General features: G+C 56.8%; 1 protein-coding gene across 5 annotated transcripts in view; it reads right to left on the reverse strand.

Annotated features, from left to right (window-relative positions):
- Positions 1 to 19,819, reverse strand: part of FMNL3 (formin like 3) — a 58,588-nt gene that overhangs the window by 4,915 nt on the left and 33,854 nt on the right. For 2 of the 5 annotated variants that reach the window (XM_070052202.1, XM_070052200.1), the window contains exons 2-17: positions 16,789 to 16,872; positions 14,834 to 14,914; positions 14,533 to 14,609; positions 11,032 to 11,115; positions 8,514 to 8,666; positions 7,268 to 7,376; positions 7,073 to 7,149; positions 6,635 to 6,728; positions 5,559 to 5,633; positions 3,938 to 4,048; positions 3,503 to 3,652; positions 3,022 to 3,123; positions 952 to 1,231; positions 614 to 682; positions 400 to 524; positions 28 to 230 (exon numbers count right to left, since the gene is read on the reverse strand). In XM_070052202.1, the coding sequence (XP_069908303.1) occupies positions 28 to 230; positions 400 to 524; positions 614 to 682; positions 952 to 1,231; positions 3,022 to 3,123; positions 3,503 to 3,652; positions 3,938 to 4,048; positions 5,559 to 5,633; positions 6,635 to 6,728; positions 7,073 to 7,149; positions 7,268 to 7,376; positions 8,514 to 8,666; positions 11,032 to 11,115; positions 14,533 to 14,609; positions 14,834 to 14,914; positions 16,789 to 16,872 (1,874 nt within the window). The remainder of the gene's footprint in view (positions 1 to 27; positions 231 to 399; positions 525 to 613; positions 683 to 951; positions 1,232 to 3,021; positions 3,124 to 3,502; positions 3,653 to 3,937; positions 4,049 to 5,558; positions 5,634 to 6,634; positions 6,729 to 7,072; positions 7,150 to 7,267; positions 7,377 to 8,513; positions 8,667 to 11,031; positions 11,116 to 14,532; positions 14,610 to 14,833; positions 14,915 to 16,788; positions 16,873 to 19,819) is intronic. The other 3 variants (XM_070052203.1, XM_070052204.1, XM_070052201.1) reach the window with 2 other exon arrangements.

Raw genomic sequence — 19,819 nt, forward strand, 5'->3', positions numbered from 1 at the left:
CCAGGGCCAGGTCAGCGGGAGCCTCACGTGTGGACGGCCCTGCAGATCTCCTCGGCTGAGCGGCCGGCCTTGCGTAGGGTGATGGCCAGGTTCTTGGCACGATTGGCTTCCAGCAGGGTCACCTTGCTGGCAGCCTTTTGCGCTGTCTTATTCTTGGAGCAGATGAGGTCCAGGGCAGGGCCCTGGGCTTTCGTCTTGAACAGTTCTTCGAACTTGTCCAGGTCCAGGTCCTGCAAAGGGTCAGCGAGAGCAGGCTGTTGTGGCCGCGTTCCACTAGAGCCAGCGCCCTCTGCATGGTCCAGCTGGAGCTCGAGCAGCTGCCAGGGCCCCCGTTCTGTCTGAGGACTTCTCCAGGGCCTCCAGTCAGCCCGGGCCCCAGCCCGACACCGCCCTGGTTACCTCTAAGACCTTCTCGTCATCAAGCTCACTGAACACAGTGCCGCTGATCTGGTTGGGTTTCAGGGCCGTCCAGTTGAAAACGGGCAGCCGGAACTTGGTCTTGATCGGCTTCTTGATGCGAATGGCTGGCGAGGGAGGGGGAGCAGAGAGGCCCGGGTCAGGGACACCCCCCCTTGGCCTCCCAGCCCTGCCCAGGGCCCTGGGGGACACTCACCTGACAGACCCACGGTCAACACCACAGAGGGGGCTGCGCCAGGGAGGGGTGGGGCTGGGGGACACTTGTCTGGGGAAACAAGAACGGCCCAGTGACCAGGGGCTCAGGACACTCCACGGGCTCCCGCCCCGTCCATGAGGACTCCGATGGCCTCTGCCCACCTAGGCCCTCTCCTGTGAAGAGCAGCATCTCGCGTCAGACCTCACCCCCCTCAGCCCTTCCTCCCCAGCCCACAGACAGCGTCGCGGTCCCAGCTTCCCGCGAGCAACACACTGCTGACTGGGGTCTAGGTCCCCACAGTGATGCAGCCCCTCCTGGCTCCCAGGGATCCTGATTACCTGGTAACGGGGGAGGTGGAGGAGGCAAGGGAGGTGCTGGTGGCGGAGGCAGGGGCAGGGCCTCCTCGGATGGTGGGGCTGGAGCCAGCGGGTCCAGCTCAGAGGCTGGGCTGCCCTCACTCAGCTCCGCAGGGCCTACCCTGCCCAGGGCCTCGCTGCCCATGGAATCCAGGCCCCGAGCACTGGGCTCCAAGTGGCACCGGCGCTGGAAGGCCTCCTCCTTCTCCTTAATGAGCCTCCGCAGGGTGTGCACCTGGTGGCTCGTGTTCTCGTACGTCTCCTATCGGACAGGGAAGCGCGGGCTGAAGGCACAGCACTCACTGCCTCCAGGAGTGAGAAGAATCCCTACCCAACTCGTAGTGATCCCTGAGTATTTTAAAATGTACTGGGGCCAGCGCTGTGGTGTAGTGGGTAAGGCTGCTGCCTGCAGTGCCAGCATCCCATATGGGCACCCGTTCGAGACCCAGCTGTTCCACTTCTGATCCAGCTCTCTGCTATGGCCTGGGGAAGTAGAAGATGGCCCAAGTCCTTGGGCCCCTGCAGCTGCATGGGAGGACCTGGAGGAAGCTCCTGGCTCCTGGCTTTGGATTGGCACAGCCCCGGCCATTGTGGCCAATCGGGGAGTGAACCAGTGGATGGAAGACCTCTCTCTCTCTCTGCCTCTCCTTCTCTCTGTGTAACTCTTTCAAATAAAATGAATAAATCTTAAAAAAAAAATTGTACTGTATATGAATGCAATTGCCATCTTTTCATTTGAACATTGTTTATAGCCCTCCCTATGTTCCTGGCCTTTTATTTGCTGAATGCTATTTAGTGGTGCATTAAAGCCTTTGGCTACATATAATGTAAGTTAAAAATGTTATTTCAAAAATAGAGAAGAAAAAAGCCAAGGGCCGGTATACTAGGGTGTCTGGGAGGGTGCTCAGAGGGGCGGAGAACCCACTGGAGGGCCGGGGAAGCCGTATGTAGAGCAATGGGGGAGTGGGGAGACCCGGCCGGCACCTAACGTGTGTCTCTGCTCCTGTCCATTGTCACCACGGGGCCCTCAGGCCCACCTAGGAGGCTGCCGCTGAAGCTCTGCTCAGCCCTCAGCCGCTCAGACTCACTACTGCTCGTATCTCATCTGGCTGCACATAAATAAATGCTCAGTTGGAAGCACCTGGGCACCCCTGGGCCTCCCGAGCTCCTGACACAGCACCACGCAGGGGCTGGTAGGCCCCCGTGGAGCTCAGCGTGCAGTGATTTGTATTTTAAAGGAAGCTGGGGGGGGGGCGGGTAGGGAGGACCTTGTCACACGACCTTGTAACAGAATGTTACTTTGAGGGAACAGAGAGGAGAATGAAATACTGGGTGGTCTCCCTGTCTAGGAAACCAGGTCCTAGGGTGTCTCCAGGGGCTAAAGTGTGTGGAGCTGCAGAGGCAAGGCTGGGAATGCAACAGGGCAGGATGACAGGAGCCTGAACTGGGACCCCCAGAGGAGCCCACTGGAGGTACCCCTCTCTGCACCTAGCCTCTTCTTTTTTTTTTTTTTTTTTTTTTGACAGGCAGAGTGGACAGTGAGAGAGAGAGACAGAGAGAAAGGTCTTCCTTTGCCACTGGTTCACCCTCCAATGGCTGCCGCGGCCGGCACACTGCGCTGATCCCATGGCAGGAGCCAGGTGCTTATCCTGGTCTCCTATGGAATACAGGGCCCAAGGACTTGGGCCATCCTCCACTGCACTCCCTGGCCACAGCAGAGAGCTGGCCTGGAAGAGGGGCAACCGGGACAGAATCCAGCGCCCCGACCGGGACTAGAACCCGGTGTGCCGGCGCCACAAGGCGGAGGATTAGCCTTTTGAGCCACAGCGCCGGCCTGCACCTAGCCTCTTCTGTGTGTTTGGCCCACTGTGGCATCAGCTTCCCTTCCCAGCTAAAAACTGATGGAGTAAAATCATCAGCCCACCCTTGTCTGAGTGTAGCAAGAGTACGTTAAGATTCGGATGCTGGAGAACTGGACATGACTCAGGACAGAATGGAAGCCCCAGGCACGGGGGCCCAGTTGGCCGGGGCCCCCCCCAGGCCACGTGGTACCTTGATGCTCTCGAGCTCCTTCTCCCGCTGCAGCAGCTGCTTCTCCAGCTCCGCCACCCGCATCATGTTCTCGTTCTCCAGGTCCAGAAGCTTCTCTGTGAGCTGCCGGATGGCACATGCAGATCAGGCCTGGGCACTCAGTCAGGACCCAGGCCGTAGCTCTCCAAGGCATTTGGTCAAGATGGCTTCCCTACATCACTGCCATGGGCCCAGGGTCTCACACCCTTGGGAAACAGCCACAGATACAAGGCAGATGGCCATGTTCTGATTTTCTCAAGCCTGAAGCCCCCGGGTGCCCAGCCTGGGAGGTCAGTTTGTGTTCCAGTGGTGCAGGCTCTACAGGGCACCGCCTCCCCCCTCCCTAGGAGTGGGTTCTAAGGCTCCCCTGGGGCTCAATCTGGAGGCAAGTGTGGGTCAGTCCAGGACTCCTACAATCGGATGGTCCCACAGCAGCCCACGCAGGCCAGGGAGGACCACATACATGGGACACGTGCTCCTCCAACTCCTCCACCTTCTCCAGGGCCACGTTCTTGGTCTCAGCATCTTCCAGCAACCCACCCACGTCAAATACGTTGTCCAGGTACGCCTGAATCTGCACCTGCAGCTTCTCGCTCTCCGTGTGCCTTGACTTCTGGGGGCAGAGCAGGCAGAGGGTGCTGGGAGCAGGTGCTGGGTGCAGGCACAGGCTCCAGAGAACCTCTGGAGAAGAACTCAGCCATCATCTGTCCTGAAGGAGTCCCTGCCTCTGGTCAATGCCAGATTCTTGCCCCACCTGGAGGTGCTGGACCGGGGAGCCCTGCAAGAGGGCCCAAGGCCTGGGGCTCCAGGAACGTCCGGGACTCAGCTCTTTGACATGAAAACCCCTTTGTGATAGGGCTAAATGGGTCCTCACCCCAACGGGACCCGGGCAGCTCACCTGCAGGAACTCCTCTAGCCCCAGCTTGGTAAACTCGTACTGCAGGTGGACCCGGAAGTTCATGTCTTCCACCGAGTGCACCACGATGTTGATGAACTGCATGCAGGCCACCTGGGGGAAGCGGCCAGCGACAGGGAAGACAGGCGGCCGTTAGGATGCCAGAAAAGTTAAGAGGAGTCTCGCTTTGAAACGTCGCATTTAAGATTCAGAGTACAAAGATGAGTAAGTCACACGGAATGCATGCAGATCCAGTGCTCTGAGTCCCTCTGTCCAACAGCAGGGTTTCTGGAGACAACCTGAGTTAGCTGGAGGGTCTGTGCTGAGGGGGAGAGGAGCTGGAAGAAGGGCTTGGGAAAAGATCCACAACCAGGACAAAAAGGCCACAGGAAAAGGAAAAAGAGAGGAAGAGCTGAGACACACATGGGCATTGTCCTGAGTTTCCAAATGCGCTCTGGCATGCCAGCATACAGGGAGCACTTGCTGGACAAACAGAACCATTTCTGCCTGTATATGGAGTATTAAAACACGCCAAGGGCGTTGTGGCAGAGCAGGTAAAGCCGCTGCCTGCAACAAAGGCATCCCATACGGGCGCCACTTAGGGTCCTGGCTGCTCCATTTCTGATCCAGCTCCCTGCTACTGGCCTGGGAAGAGCAGAGGAAGTTGATCCAAGTGTTTGGGCCCCTGCTACCTATGTAAGAGACCCAAATGACGTGCCTGATTTCAGTCTGGCCCAGCCATGGCTGTTATGGCCATCTGGGGAGTGAAATGCAGATGGAAGATTCTCTCTCTCTCTCTCTAACTCTAATGTTTAAATAAACCTTTTTTTTTTTTTTTAGATTTATTTATTTGCAAGACAGAGTCACAGGCAGAGGCAGAGGCAGAGGCAGAGAGGGAGAGGGAGAGGGAGAGGGAGAGGGAGAGGGAGGTCAGTCCTTCATCTGCCGGTTCACTACCCAGATGGTCACAACAGCCAGAACCATGCTGAACCGAAGCCAGGAGCCAGGAGCTTCTTCCAGGTCTCCCACGCGGGTGCAGGGGCCCAAGGACTTGGGCCATCCTCTACTGCTTTCCCAGACCATAGCAGGGAGCTGGATCGGAAGTGGAGCAGCTGGGACTTGAACTTGTGCCCATATGGCATGCCAGCACTGCTTTACCCGCTACGACACAGCGCTGGCCCCTTAAATAAATCAAGCTTTAAAAACCACAAGCAGGCCGGCGCTGTGGCTCACTAGGCTAATCCTCCGCCTGCGGTGCCGGCACCCCGAGTTCTAGAGTTCTAGTTCCGGTTGCTCCTCTTCCAGGCCAGCTCTCTGCTGTGGCCCAGGAAGGCAGTGGAGGATGGCCCAAGTGCTTGGGCCCTGCACCTGCGTGGGAGACCAGGAGGAAGCACCTGGCTCCTGGCTTCAGATTGGCACAGTGCACCAGCCATGGCAGTCATTTGGGGGGTGAACCAACGGAAAAGGAAGACCTTTCTCTCTGTCTGTCTCTCTCTCCCTGTCTAACTCTGCCTGTCAAAAAAAAAAAAAAAAAAAAAATCACACAAAAAAAAACACAAGCATACACTGCAGGCCTGGTTCCACTCTCCAGGGGCACGTGCCTGACCCAGGCCCAGCTCCTCACCATGAAGTCGATGTTACTGTCCTCATTCCGGAAATACTCCATCAGCTTCTCGAAACGGTGTAGCTCCTTGCACACCTGAATGAGCAAATGTCCTCAGTGCAGGGATCTGCTCCATGCAGAACTCGAGCCCCAGGACCTGGCTCCCAGGAGCACCGTGGCATGGGGACTGGTTTGGATCCAGTTTAACCACAACTCCATCTAGGAAATGGGCCATCCTGGGCACTTCAGAGAGGAAACCCGGGACCTGGAATCTGGCCCTGGCTGAGGAGCCTGAGCAAAGGCTGAGCCCTCGGGCCGAGCCCTGGGTGCCTACAGGGCTGGGCCACGAGGAAACCCCAGGGTGTGATGCTGCCAAGTCACTGGAGGAGGAGGAGGAAGCGAGGCTGCAGGCTGAGTCTTGGCGGGGAGGCAGGGGTGGGGCCGGCGTGCAGGAAAGTCCTCTGCTGAGAGCGGCCCAGAGGCTGCTCTGAACCCAGGGGCTGCAGGAGGAAGAGCTGCTTCCTGGCTTGAACAATGCATGCGAGGGAAGAGGTCCAAGGCGGAGGAAGGGGCGGGACAGCAGCTGGGGCTGGGTGTCGAGGAATCCCGTGTCCCAGCAGATAGGGTGTCGGAGTCGGGCAGGAGGCTGGGGAAATTCCACCCAGGGGCTCCCTGTGCCCTCGCTACGGCAGCCCAGGAGGGGCCTTGCTCTCTCTCCCCTCCCGCTGCAAACGTCTCTGCTCGGGTTCACTGTATGAGAACCATTAACAGGGGAGGGGGCAGTGAAATGCAGACACCCAGGCCCCCCACGGCTCCTCGGGGAGGCTCTGATGCACAGCCAGGACCCGACAACTCAGCCAATCAGATGAGTTCCTGGCATGAGATCTTGTAAGAATGAAGTTCTGGTTTCGACTTAAAAAAAAAAAAAAAAAAAAGTGGGAGGGAGGCAAACGGACTCATGCAGGTTGATTAGCCTAAGTAATCCCTGGATGCTACTACAATCTCAGGTGCTGGTCTGCCTGGCCCCCAATCTTCTCCCCCGCACGCGCACACGCGCGCGCGCACACACACACACGCAGGGAAGGCAGGGAACTGACCTCTTTGAAATTGTCAAAGGCAGCAAGGATGATCTCGTGGCCTCCCCGCACCAAGCACACAGCTGCCAGGAGCTCTAAGACAAGGGCTTTGGTCCTAAAGGGAGAAGGGAGATTGGCACCCCGGCTCCCCATCCCAGCACCACACACACAGTTCACGGCCATGGGTGAGCGAGTGGGTCCCTCTGGAGAGCGCAGACCACCTTCGTGGTGAGCGGAGAGGGCAGGATTCAGAAAGGAGGCAGGGGGAGGAAGGCCTGATCCCTCTCTAAGCTGCACAGACCTGGGGAGGAGCCAAGAACACTTCTCCTACAGCTGAGGTGAGGGGGTCAACCAAGGCTGTGCCCCTGGCTGCGAGATCCAGAGGCTGCCAGGATTTCTGCTCAGCACAGCGGCGCCGGCCCTCCAGCGCCCTGGGCAGAACAAGATGGAGGGACTCACCTTGCGTTCTTGTTGTTGAGGCTGAGAGCAATCTCATTGACGGCATGGGGGTGGGACATGACCAGGTTGAATCCATACTGCAACGCAAAGAAGGGGGCCTGATGGCGGGCCAGGGGAGCCCCTCGGGTGTCCTGAAGAGCAGCCCACCGGCAAGCAACCTCGGCAGAGCACCCGTGCCCAGTGTGGCCCCCGGACCTGATAGTTCATGATGGCTCTGAGACAGAGGATACAGACGTGGACGTCATCCTTCTGGCTCACCAGGCGCGAGTTCTTCAGGGCCCTGCGCCCGGGCAGTGTGCTGTACCTGGGGGAGAGGAGCAGGCATCAGGGGGCAGCTGAGGCTGCAGGGGAAGGGTCTGGGCGCCCCCACCCGCACCCCGACAGCAGGCTGCCCCTCAGCGGCCGCATTAAAGGGGGAAGATGACTGCACCAGCAGCCGCGGGAGACGGCCTGCTTTCTCCTCCCTGGAACAGGCCTCTGCTTGGCAGCTGTGCAGGACCCCAGCTTTTTAAAGCTCCTGTCTAAACCACGCTAGCCCCGGCGAGCCTCCGAACACAGGAGCTGTGTGGCCCTCCCTGTCCTCACAGCCACTGGGCGGAGCCGGCCCTGCTCCCACCTCCAGCTGCTGTAGTTTCTGTATAGACTGGGGCAGGGGCACCCCCGTGGCTCTCATCCCACTTTTTCATCCCCACAAGACAGAGCAAGGTCCCTGAAGGTGCGGGAGGGCCGGAGGGGCTATGTCAGGCTTTGAAAGCCCCCTCCGTGCCCTCAACCATGTTCCATGAACAACTAGGAAGCACAGATGGGATCTGCTTTTTCTAAAGGGTGAGACTGATCGCAGTGTCTGAGGACCAAACCCAGAGAGAGGAGGGGGAAGGCGCGGCCGCGAGAGAACAAGGGGAGGGCGCCAGGACCCCAGGGAGAGCCCCGCTGGACAGAAGGCGCTCCAAGAACTCATCCGGCCGGTCTGCCTCCAGATGCCACAGCCCTGGAGAAGAAAGGCCTGCAAGGAAGGAAAGGGCAGGGCAGGGCGGGCAGGTGGTTGGGGGCTGGTCTTGGAGCAGCTGATGGCACAGAGAAGATCTGAGGGAAGCAGACGTGAGGCAAGGAGCCAGATCAGCCACACCCACCTGAGAAGCCCGGGAGGAAGGGCACAGTGAGAGTGAGGAACGAAGGGGCCCCCTGAGAGGGGGTGAGGAGGGGAGAGCTGGAACCCCAGGTGGGGTGGGCACAGCTGAGGGCCATGTACTTACCCAGGACAGACTGCTGGGCAGAGTCAAGGAGACAGAGAGACAGACCAGAGACAGACTGGCAGGCAGAGGGCAAGAGAGCTGAGCCTGGAAGCAAGAGTGGAGGGAGGTGCGTGAGCATTCACGCTGTGTCGGCCAGGCCGGCGCGGGCGAGGGCAGGAGGCGGCGGGCAGAGCAGCGCGCACACATACCGGAGCACAGACTGACGCGCAGAGCGAGCGAGGCTGTTGGTGAAGGGGGCCGACAGGGCGCTGGGCGGCTGCAGGTCCTCGATGGACCTGCTCCAGGCGCGGAGCTTGTCAAATGCGCCGTCGTCAGCACTCTCCAGACCCTCAAAGTCAAACCTGGAGCACGAGAGGACACGCGTGCGCACACACAGGCACAGACGCGGGGGGGGGGGTTGAGCCAGGGCCCCTGGCAAGCCTGGCCCTCACCCGCCAGGCCTCCAGGGCAACAGGAAGCAAGGGCAGCAAGAGCGGAAGGTAGAACTGGGCAGCAGAGACCCGACACTGGGTGGGAGAGCCACCCACACAGCACGGGGCAGAGTGGGCACAGCACAGGAGGGGCTGTGAGAGCGGGAGATCGTCTCCTTTGCTCCCCTCCAGCGGGGCAGGGGTGGAGGGGGCATGGGCCCCAAGGGACAAGGGGAGCTGGCTGTCTTCCTGTACTTAGGCTTAGCTCAGGAGTCGCTGTGCCCACAGAGAATCTTCTCCAGAGAGTGCACGGTGGACAAGGAGCCAACTGCTGGTCCTTCCAGCTAGCAAATGGCAGAGGGCCCTGAGGGAGCCTCCCGCTCACTGACTCTGGAGCTGACAGCCCTGAGAGGGAGGGAAGGGGTCACAGGAGCCCCAGTGTGTTCAGTGGAGCACCACTGCCCCAGCCCAGCACTGGGCTGTAATGGGCAGGCTCCATGGCTCTGGCTACTTGAGGCTTCCGGGTCTTTCTGGCATCCAGGCTCCTGGGGCCTAGGCTTCTGAAGGGGAAGAAATCACAGGCCGAGACGGTGCCTGCTTCCGGGACCAGATGTCTCCCCCTTTGCAGCTTGTGAATGTGGTCAAGGCAAGGAAGGCAGCTGGGGACCACAAACCCACAGAAAGTCCCGCTCCTCTTCCCCCTTGCAGGTCTCTAGGGACCAAGAGGGCATCTCCTACAGGCTCTGCCCCCCAGAGCGCGCCCTGCTCAGATGCAAGCAGCCTGGGGCCAAGGAACAGCCAGTAAGGGGGAGGTGGGGGCGGTGCTCCCTGGCCTGGGAAGCCACACCCACAAGGCCTGAAGGTTCCCAAGGAAGCAAGGAACAGGCTCTGGAGTCCTGATGACCAGGAGCCGTCAGCATAGGGGCCTCCCGGACTGGGGGAGCTGCTTGCTGGGGGCTCCCTCCCTCTGCAAGGCGCAATTCACAAATAAATGCCAACCCCTACAACGACCCAGTCTCCTCCACTCTTTCCTTGGAGTCTCTCTTCATAAAACAGAGTCAAAGGTGCTACTACGGACACTATAGCACTGAGGTTCTGGTGGACTCTGGGTTTACAGCAGCTGGGATTTGTTTGCTTTTCAAATAAGATAGGCTTATTTGGGAAAAATGATCGACATCTTTTTACTATAAAAGCCCTGAATTAAAAAAAAATAACTTCAGCAAATGTTTTTCATTTCTTTCTATAAAAAGAGTGTGTGTTTTTTTTTAATGGGTGGGAGGATGGCGAGGTGTGGCTTGTGCAGGGCTGGGAGTGTGGAGTGGGCACCTCTGATTCTAACACAGGCAGACTGATAACAGTGACGCAGGCCAATCTCAGAGGCATTTGTTTGAACCCCTGAGGAGGTGGGACCTAAGACCTGCTGGGCAAAGAATGGCCGGTGGGCAAGGACAGTAATGAGAAAAGCTGCAGTCCAGGCTGGAGCGGAGGTCCAGAGCAGAGGGTTCCCAGGATGTGGGGAAAACTGGCCAAAGTCACAGGCAAACAGGAAGCTAGGCCTCCCATCTGAGTTGTCCAGGGCCTACGTCTGAGGGTGCTAGTCACCTCGCTGGTCGTGGCTGTAACCCCACACACGCTCAGGTCACGGAGGCTGAGGACAGCCAGCTTGAGTGACAATGAAATCAACAGGAAGGCCTCCACTGGTCCGGACGCACACATCATCTAACCCTTCCACACAGACCTGCTGCGTCCCGAATGCAGCAGCCCCGGGGCGGGGGGTCCCCTTTCCTAGAAGTGGGTGCAAGCTTGTCTGAGTCATGCAGACAGTCAATAACAGAGTACCCTCTATCCTGCGCTAACGCACTTCCGGCTGCCTCAGACCCCTACCCCCCAACCCTGCCTACTGGAAAAGAGCTGCGGACTGCTTCCTTTCTCTGCCCAGGTCAAAGGTCATGGTCCCTGTGCAACCTGCTCCCATCAGCAGGCTCATGTCTGCGAAGATGAGCCAATCCCAGTCATTCCCCGGACAGCCTGCGGCCTGGCATTATGGACCTTTTTGGGTTCTGAGTCCAGGCTGCCCCTCCGTGTCTCCCTCCTCCTACACATCCGAATGTACCATCTGTTCCAGCCAGCTGGCGTGCTTGCTGACCCACACATCCCCTCAGCTCACCTGGCCCCCTCTTCCTGGCCTGGGATTCCCCTTCTCATGCTTACTGTTGGCATCGACCTTTCCCGTCATTGCAGAACTGGCCTGCGGCTTCTCTAGTGGCCCACAACCTTAGCCCTGGAGGGTACTCACATGACAGAACACTGGGCAAAGGACAGGTAATCCACCAGCACGTCCAGGCCTTTGTTGTCGTCATTCAGAAACTCCCGAACCCACCTGCAGATGAAGGAAGCCAGGGAGAGGGGGGTTGTCTTCTACGAAGGTTCTGGAACCTAGCACCAGCCTGGAAAAACTCCAGGTTACAACATGATGCGGAGGTGTGGCCCAACATCCACATCCCATTTCAGAGTGCGCGGTTTAGTCCTGGTTCCTCTGCTTCCAATCCAGCTTCCTGCTAGTGAACACCCTGGGAGGCAGCAGACGATGGCTGAAGTACTTGAGCCCCTGCCACCACCCACCTGAGACACCCAGATTGAGTTCTGGGTTTCTGGTTTTTGCTTGGCCCAGCCCCGGCAATGTGGCCATCTGGGAAGTGAACTGGTAGATACAAGATCCCTCTCTCTCTGTCTCCCTATTTATGTCTCTCAAATAAAATGAAAATTATATATATATATATATATATTTAAAATATATATTTAAAAAATATATATATTTTAAAATATATATATATTTAAAAATGACATGTTTGGGGCCAGCACTGTGGTGCAGCAGGTAAAAGCCTCTGCCTACAGTGCCAGCATCCCAGTTTGAGACCCGGCTGTTCCACTTCCAATCAAGTTCTCTGCTATGGCCTAGGAAAGCAGTAGAAGATGGCCCAGGTCCTTGGGCCCCTGCACCCACATGGGAAACCCGGAGGAAGCTCCTGGTTCCTGGCTTCGGATCAGCACAGCTCCGGCCGTTATGGCCATCTGGGAAGTGAGCCAGCAAATGGAAGATTCTCTCTCTCTCTCTCTCTCTCTGCCTGTGTCTCTGTATAACTCTGCCTTTCAAATAAATAAATAAGTCTTTAAAAAAATTTAACACATTCATCTGTGGTCATGCCATGGCCTGGACATCTGCGAGGGAGGGGAGCCAGGGCGGGGAAAAGGCAGGCCCTTCCAGGCCCCTGGCTTTATCATGAAAGCTCTTCTGACAAACTAGCTCCAGGTACCCCCTCCTTGCAGGCTGGGGCACCAGATCAATCGTTTCTCGCATGCCCTTTGTCTGGCACAAGGCTGGATACGGCGTCCTCGCTCCCATTGGCTGGAAGAACTGGAGAGGCACCCGAAACACTGACCACGGGCTATGTGCGGTGCTGTGCTGTGTGGAGGCCCGAGAGTCCCCAACCTGACTGCTCTCTTGGTCAAGGAGCAGGCAGGAAGGATCAAAAGAAAGGTCTGGGACAGAGGTACCCTGAGCAAAGGGCTCTGTACCGAGTCCCAGACACGGAGGTTCAGGAAGCAGAGAACAGAAAGGGCTGTGCGGTGCTCTGTGCTTAGTCAGCACAAGTCTAGCAGAACAGGGAAAGGATCGGGGTTATCAGGAACTCCACAATGGCCACGGCCCCTCAGCCAAGCCAGGAAGGCAGCAGGCAGACAAGCAGGCACCCAAAGGACAGTGTCACCCTCTGCCATCAGTCTCTGTGAGCTGAGCTGTCCCTTGAGTGAAAGGCGAGAGCGAATCTCTAGGGCACTATTCTACTGCACAGAGAGACACAAGACCCGCAGGACAAGACCCTGGCTCTCCTGAGTGCTCCACCTTCTCGAGACGCCTGGGGGGGTCTGGATCACCACCCAGAGGTGCCCAGGCAGGGCCACTTGTCCCCACAGCTGGAACACCAGCGCCATGTTGACTGGCCGCACCCAGAGCCGCGCGGGCTGGGACCAGAGCACCAGGCCGACTGAGATCTGGCAGCAGGCTCTGGCTGACGCCGGCTGACACCGGAGCTGCCTGAAGTTAGCTTCCTCTCTAGGGGCCGACAGGCCTCCCGTTTCCTGTCTGTCTGCTCTCCAGCTCCCCGCCCCCTTCTCATTTCCTGTCTGAGTCTACACTGCTATTTTCGGGATCTTGACACTTTGCACAGAGGTGAAAGGGCACCCAGGCAAGGCAGAGAAACCCACACAACCCAGGGGAGAGGAGGAGCTGCACAGGCCCCTGGAATCCCACTTCCCAGCCCACTGGCTCCCATCTGCCTGCTTCTGCCGGCCCTGGGGCCCACCAGGCTGGGAACAAAGTGGTATCCTCACTTCCTTGCTTGCCCTGGACTCCGGCCACACCGAAGCCACCGCACGCCAGCCTGCCGGACTCCTGTGCTGGGAAGGATCTGGCTGTCCCCTACAGCCACTCAGAGAAGGCCCCGTCCCTGAAATGTCAGGAATGGAGATCTGCCCTGGGAACGACGCACCAGGTCTAGACCTCTGACTTGTGTGCCAACTGACAAGGGGCCCCGGGGCCTGGGAAACGTGCTGCTGGGGCTTAGCTCCTGGCCAGCAGCCAGAGGGGCAGACACCAGGTGGGGGGGGACCGTCATACGCAGCTCTGTGACCCTCTCCCAAGAAGAGTGGACCCCATCCTCACCCCCAGCACAGCAGGACTCACAAAGGAAGGCAGAAAAGCCCGAGAGGGAGGGAAGGCGCCACAGAGAGGCGGGTGGTGCTTGGGAGCTGCCATCTGTGTCTCTCACACCTGCCCCCACCCGGGACCTGCCGGTTTTCCCTGCTATGAAGGATTCACATGGTAAAGGTACAGGCTTGGTCGCAGCGGCCTGGCCTCTGGCGTCTGGTCTACACATGACATCTGGAGGCCATGCTCTGGGCCCCCCAGAGCACAGCTGCCGAGGCCAGGAACCAAACCCTTCCTGTTCTCGCCTGTGCCATTTCCCTTGCGATTGCTGCTGGGACTGGCCACATACAGGTGTCCCCTCCTTCTAAACAGCCCAGGACAGGCGTGGCCTGGGGTGGGCGAGCGGGAAAGGCTGATGAGGTCATCTGGCTCCTTCTACCCTACTCTCAGGAAGCCCAGGAACCTGGGGGCTGGCACCTGCCCAGCTGCCCCACCTCCACCCAGGCCACCTCACTCCTATCAGTGCTTGCTTGTGCACTGGCCTGAAGTCCCACATCGGGTACCCTCACAGTCCTTTCTGCATGTATAGGTTCTCTCTCTCTCTCTAATTCCCTTGCTGGGTATGGAGAGACTCAGTCACCTCTCATTGCCTCCTATCTTCCTTATTGGCTTCAAGAAATGTCTTCTGCCCATAAATACTGTTTTCTCCTGAATGAGCAAATGGCCCGGGCGACAAGAAGGCCAAACAGACCCTGAACAGGAACCAGGTCTCCATCACCAACACAACCTGCCCTCTGCCCCCAGCCTTCTCAGAGCCTCGCCTGGCCCAGCACCAGGCCACAGGCAGACTCCTGTCTCAGCTGCTATGGGAATGTCTCCCACTCAAAGCCGCAGGCTGAGGGCCCCAGGAGAGGCCTTAAGCTTGCCAGAGACATCAGCAGCTAGCAGAGCCAAGAGGGGAGAAGCCTGAAGCTCTGGGGGCTGGAAGCCATTCAAGAGGCACCTCTGCCCTGTGACCGGGGGGTAGGGGACAAGCAGGCAAACCACCCGCAGGGCACCCTGGGGCCCGTGTGCCAGGCCAAACCCACTCACCCGATGTGGTTGGTGCGGAGTGAGATCTCCAGCTCCCGCAGCACTTTGGTTGACTCTTGCACTCTCCTCCTGAACTTCTGTAAGCAGGGAGTCCCCCATCACTGATGGGGGCCCTAATCCAGCTCCACTTTACACAAAGCACAAGTGGTGGGGGAGGGGACACCCCAGGCCCTGGCCCCAAAGCCCAGGAATTCAACCCTGTTTCTCCAGCAGCTTTTGCTACCCCAGCCCCCAAAGGGTTTGCCCCCCAAAACCAACAAAACTGTGAAGGGTGGCGGGGACACAATGGCCCATACTTCACCTTCCGAGTGACACTGGGGTCCAGGAAGCTTTGGAGCTTTTGGATGTAAGTGTGGGGAGGATTCTTCACCTGGAACCGCTCCTGTGAGAGAAACAAGTTCAGGTGCACACACAGGGACTAACTCTGAGGAGGGCGTTGCGGGGCAGGGTCTGTTCTTCAACGGTTGAGTGGCACAGCACCCCAAATAGGTAACCTGGAATAACCTCAAACTCACACTGCACTGCTGCTTGGGATGTGTGGTTATCATTAACATGGTGTTCAGTGCTAGGGAACTCAGCCTCACAAAGCTGTCCCCTGGCCCTTGGCATTGCCCAATCCGCAGGTCCCTTTCTGACTCATGCTCGGCCATCTCCAGCTTTTTGGCCATCTCCTCCTCCAGTCAGTGCTCCCTAGTTTGAAATGTTTTTGGGACCGCAGTTGCGAACAGCATCCAAAATAAAGATGTGACTGGGAAGCATCATTTCCTGCCTGGCCAACGATGGACGGGGGTGAGGAAGGCCAGGGGAGGGTGCCTGGCCTCTGGAAGCCAGCCCTCTCAGCCCCAGATGCCGCAGCTGAGGTTGGCCTGGCTTCGTGGCATGAACACAGTTCAGGGCTGAGAACACGTGAGCTCCCTAGGCCTCGTTCCCTAGGCCTCGGGCCCCAGCAAGCCAAACCAACCTCAGATACTCAAGGCTCCTCTTAGCAAGGTCATCCCTCAGTCCTGTCTGCACAGGACACAAGGACCAGCCTCCCTGTTTTGGCCCAACCTGCCCCACTCGGATTCAAGGGAAAACTTTAGCATTCTGGTCCCAACACAAACAAGCTATCTGAAAGAGTGTAGTGGAGGCTGGGGACTGGTAGAGAGGAGGGGCCAGGGAAGGGTTGGGACCTGCAAGCTGGTGAAAGCAAAACAAGATGGCTTGGGAATGCTGCAATGACATGACCTAGAAAAGGCAGATTAGCAACCCAAGAACTTCGATACCAAAGAGCTGCTGTCTTCCAAAACCCCACCAGGCGCTAGCCAATTCTCAGTGCAGAACGAAAGGAAACGGGCCTGCTGGAGAGGAGGAGATGGGCACAAGGGCCTGTGAGGCATCATCTTAGCTGGGTCCAGCAGCTGCACAGCCCTGGCCCCTGCCCACCTGAGCGCAACCCTGGCTCCATTAGCCAGCAGCACCAGGTGGGATGCTGAGCTGTGGGTTCTTCACCTATGAAATGCAACGGTGCCTTCCTCAGGGCTTTTCTAAGGATTAAATGAGCTATTTCAGTATGTACAGGGCACCTGGTCCATAATCAGCACCCAGCAAATGTTAGTTACTATGATTTTGTTCAGAGCTTGAAATCTGTCCGTGAAGAAGCAAGCTCCATGGCCAAGGCTGGGAATCACACTGCCCATGCTCTGTGCTAGGTACGGAGGTAAGAGCCAAGGCTCCTGGCTCCGCAGACAAGCCTGGCTGAGTGCACAGCTCATGTGTCCTCTTTGAATGCATGCAAGGGGAAGAGCCAGGTCACTGGTATTAGATTTTGATTCTGAGTACAGCCCAGATGTGCATTCTCTTCCAGGTGTGCGCACGACTCATGTGCATACAACAGTCTCTGACTGTTCTGAGGTCTGGGGACAGGAGGCTAAGGGACAGGGGCTTCTTCCTTTGCCAGTCTGGGGCAGAGCAAGATGGAAACGGCCCTGTGGGGCACCTCGCCAGGCACAGCCCTAACCCTGAGGAGGCAGAAACGGACTCTGCTGGGAAAACTCCCAAATGCTCCATGGTCACCCTGCACCCCAGACCAACACAAACCTCCTTCCTGCTACCGCCCGCTGGAAGACATCCAGACAGCTCTCGGAGGGAGTGAGGGGGATGTGGCTGACCAGCAAGAGTCTTCTTGGTACAGGAAGTGAGGGTGCGCTGAGGGCGGGGCACCTGAACAGCCCAGGACACAATTCCCCACCTCCTGCTCTTCCGCAGGCCCCATACCTGGTCACAGATGAGATCCCACTTCTTCTCGTTGTCATACTGTCGCAGGAGACGCGCCTTGTCAGGGGGCAGGTTCATGGAGCTCTGGAGGAGAGAACTGAAGTCAACAGGGCTGACTGCTCCCTACCTGCCCACACGCTCCTACTGCGGGCCTCAGGCTCTGCCCTGACACAGAACACCTAGAGAGGTGAGGCCTCCTGCCTCCCCTTCGGAGTTAGTCCAGTTTGCTTCAGCAATGTCTTTTAAACCACAGGCTGTGGAATCAAGGTAGTGAGCTAAGATTAATGGTATCTGAAATGGAAACGAGCAGATTGAAACAGGACAGAAAAGGAGCCGGCGCTGTGGTGTAGTGGGTAAAGTGGCTACCTGCAGTGCCGTCATCCCTTATGGGCACCGGTTCGAGTCCCGGCTGCTCCACTTCCAATCCCGCTCTCTGCTGTGGCCTGGAAAAGCAGTGGAAGATGACCCAAGTCCTTGGGCCCCTGCTCCCATGTGAGAGACTCAGAGGAAGCTCCTATCTCCTGGCTTCGGATTGGCGCAGCTCTGGCTGTTATAACCATCCATCTGGGGAGTGAACCAGCAGATGGAAGACCTCTCTCTCTCTCTCTACCTCTCCTTCTCTCTCTGTGTAACTGTGACTTTCAAATAAACAAATAAATCTTAAAAAAAAAAAAAAAAAAAAAAAAAAAGGGGGGCCGGTGCAGTGGCGCAGCAGGTTAACACCTTGGCCTGAAGTGCCGGCATCCCATATGGGTGCCGGTTCGAGTCCTGGCTACTCCTCTTCCAATCCAGCTCTCTGCTGTGGCCTGGGAAAGCAGTAGAAGATGGCCCAAGTCCTTGGGCCCCTGCACTCGCACTCATGTGGGAGACCCCGAGGAAGCTCCTAGCCCCTGATCGCTGCAGTTCTGGCCGTTGCAGCCAACTGGGGAATGAACCATCAGATGGAAGACCTCTCTCTCTCTTTCTCTGCCTCTCCTCTCTCTGTGTAACTCTGACTTTCAAATAAATAAATAAATCTTTTAAAAAAAACAACAGAACAGAAAATAGCAGAATTCATTTTAAGCAGGACATATACGCAACTGTTCGTGAAGCTTTTATCTTTCATGCATCTATGAGTATACAAACACGAAAGTACTTAAAAAAAGTTATAGAAAATTAAATTAAATATTTTGGTGTAAAGTATTTGAAATTTATGTAGTTTTTTCATAATATGCATTTTATTTTTAAACTTTACATTAGTTTTTATTATTTGAAAGGCAGAGTGACAGAGAAAGAGAAACAGAGAGAGAGATCTTCCATCTGCTGGTTCACTTCCCAAATGGCCACAATGGCCAGTGTTAGTAAAACGGCACAGTCTGACCTATGGTGTGATCTACACCCTGACACCATTTTAGGCTCTAGTCCCCGCCACCATTGCTAGAAGCCAGGTGGCCACATGGCCCAACCACCGGTGTCAGCTCTACCCCCATCCTAATGGGATTTGCTGCTCCTGCTTCCCTGCCCGCACTCAGCAAAGTTTTAAGAGGACCTGTTCCTGAACACATGGCTCTCTTTCTCTCCGTCTATGTCTCTCTGTCCCTCTCTCTGTCTCTTTCTTGTTCTCTCTTACACTCTACTTCTCTTTTCCTTCTTCACCCCTTCCCTGTCTGGTTTCCTCCCAATAAACCCTTTCTCTTACTCTGGTGTTTAGTGTGTTTTGTGGTGGCCTTACAGCCAGGGCTGGGCCAGGCTGAAGCCAGGAGCCACTCTGGTCTCCCACATGGGTGGCAGGGGCCCCAGTACTTCAGCCATCTTCCATTACTTTCCAAGTAATTAGCAGGGAGCTGGACTGGATGTGGAGCAGCCAAGACTTGACCAGCAAGCTGATATGGGATGCCAGATCAGAGGTCGAGACTTAATTGGCGGCACCACAATGCTGGCCTCCACAACACACATTCTCCACAAATGTTTTATAAAACCCTTGTATGCATGGATTTCAGAAATGTTTGCAACCAAAACAGAAACTCCTTATCTTATAATTCCATTTTCCATGAACTTTTTGAAGTCTATCATGTAAGTGTAGGACGCAGTTGTTTGCATGGGCAACCTCCCTGCACCAGGGCAAATCCTGAGCCACCTGCTGTGACTCAACCCCCACCCCCACCTTTCCTCACATCGGGAGGAGGGACTGAGGAGGACATTAGCATACAGGTAACTGCTCACATCTTTTACAGAAAACATTTACAAAAATTCAGGACTTTACAACACACCTTCCAGGGAACGAAGACACAGCAAAGCATCTGACTTTGGTAAGATACTCCAGTGCTGGGTCTTGAGCAACAGGTCAGCAATCATTTTGGGGGCCGGTACTGTGGCGTAGCGGGTAAAGCTGCCACCTTTAGTGCCAGCATCCCATACAGGCGCCAGGGTTCGAGACCCAGCTGCTCCACTTCTGATCTAGCTTTCTGCTATGGCCCGGGAAGCTATGGCCTTGGAAAGCAGCAGAAGATGGCCCAAGTCCTTTGGCCCCTGCACCCACGTGGGAGACCCAGAAGAAAGTTCCTAGCTCCTGGCTTTGGATCGGCACAACTCTGCCCACTGCAGCCAACTGGGGAGTGAACCAGTAGATAAAAGACCTCTCTCTGTCTCTACCTCTCTGCCTCTGCCTCTCCATAACTCTGCCTTTCAAATAAATAAATCTTTAAAAAAAAAATCATTTTGTTCTGCTTACTACCATTTGCTGAATAAAGAACAATGTGTGAATAAAGCCCAAGGTATCTGCGGCCCAGCCCTGCCCGGGCCACGCCCACCTTTCCCTCCTTTATCCCCAGCTAGCCAAACTTCCCTCCCCTGAGTCAGTCTGACACTGCGGTCTGCTCACTGCACCTGCCACCTGCCAAGCTCCTGAGTCAAACAAGATCGCCACCTGCTAACCACGTGACTTCCCGCGAATCCAGTCTCTTCTACCAGCTTGCTGTCAGTCACCTGGAGCACCTTCCTCTCACTGTGCTCTCCTCTGCCTACTGCTCCAAGGTCAACCCACCCATGACCA

Source organism: Oryctolagus cuniculus, chromosome 11 (assembly GCF_964237555.1).
Source record: "Oryctolagus cuniculus chromosome 11, mOryCun1.1, whole genome shotgun sequence".
NCBI lineage: Eukaryota > Metazoa > Chordata > Mammalia > Lagomorpha > Leporidae > Oryctolagus > Oryctolagus cuniculus.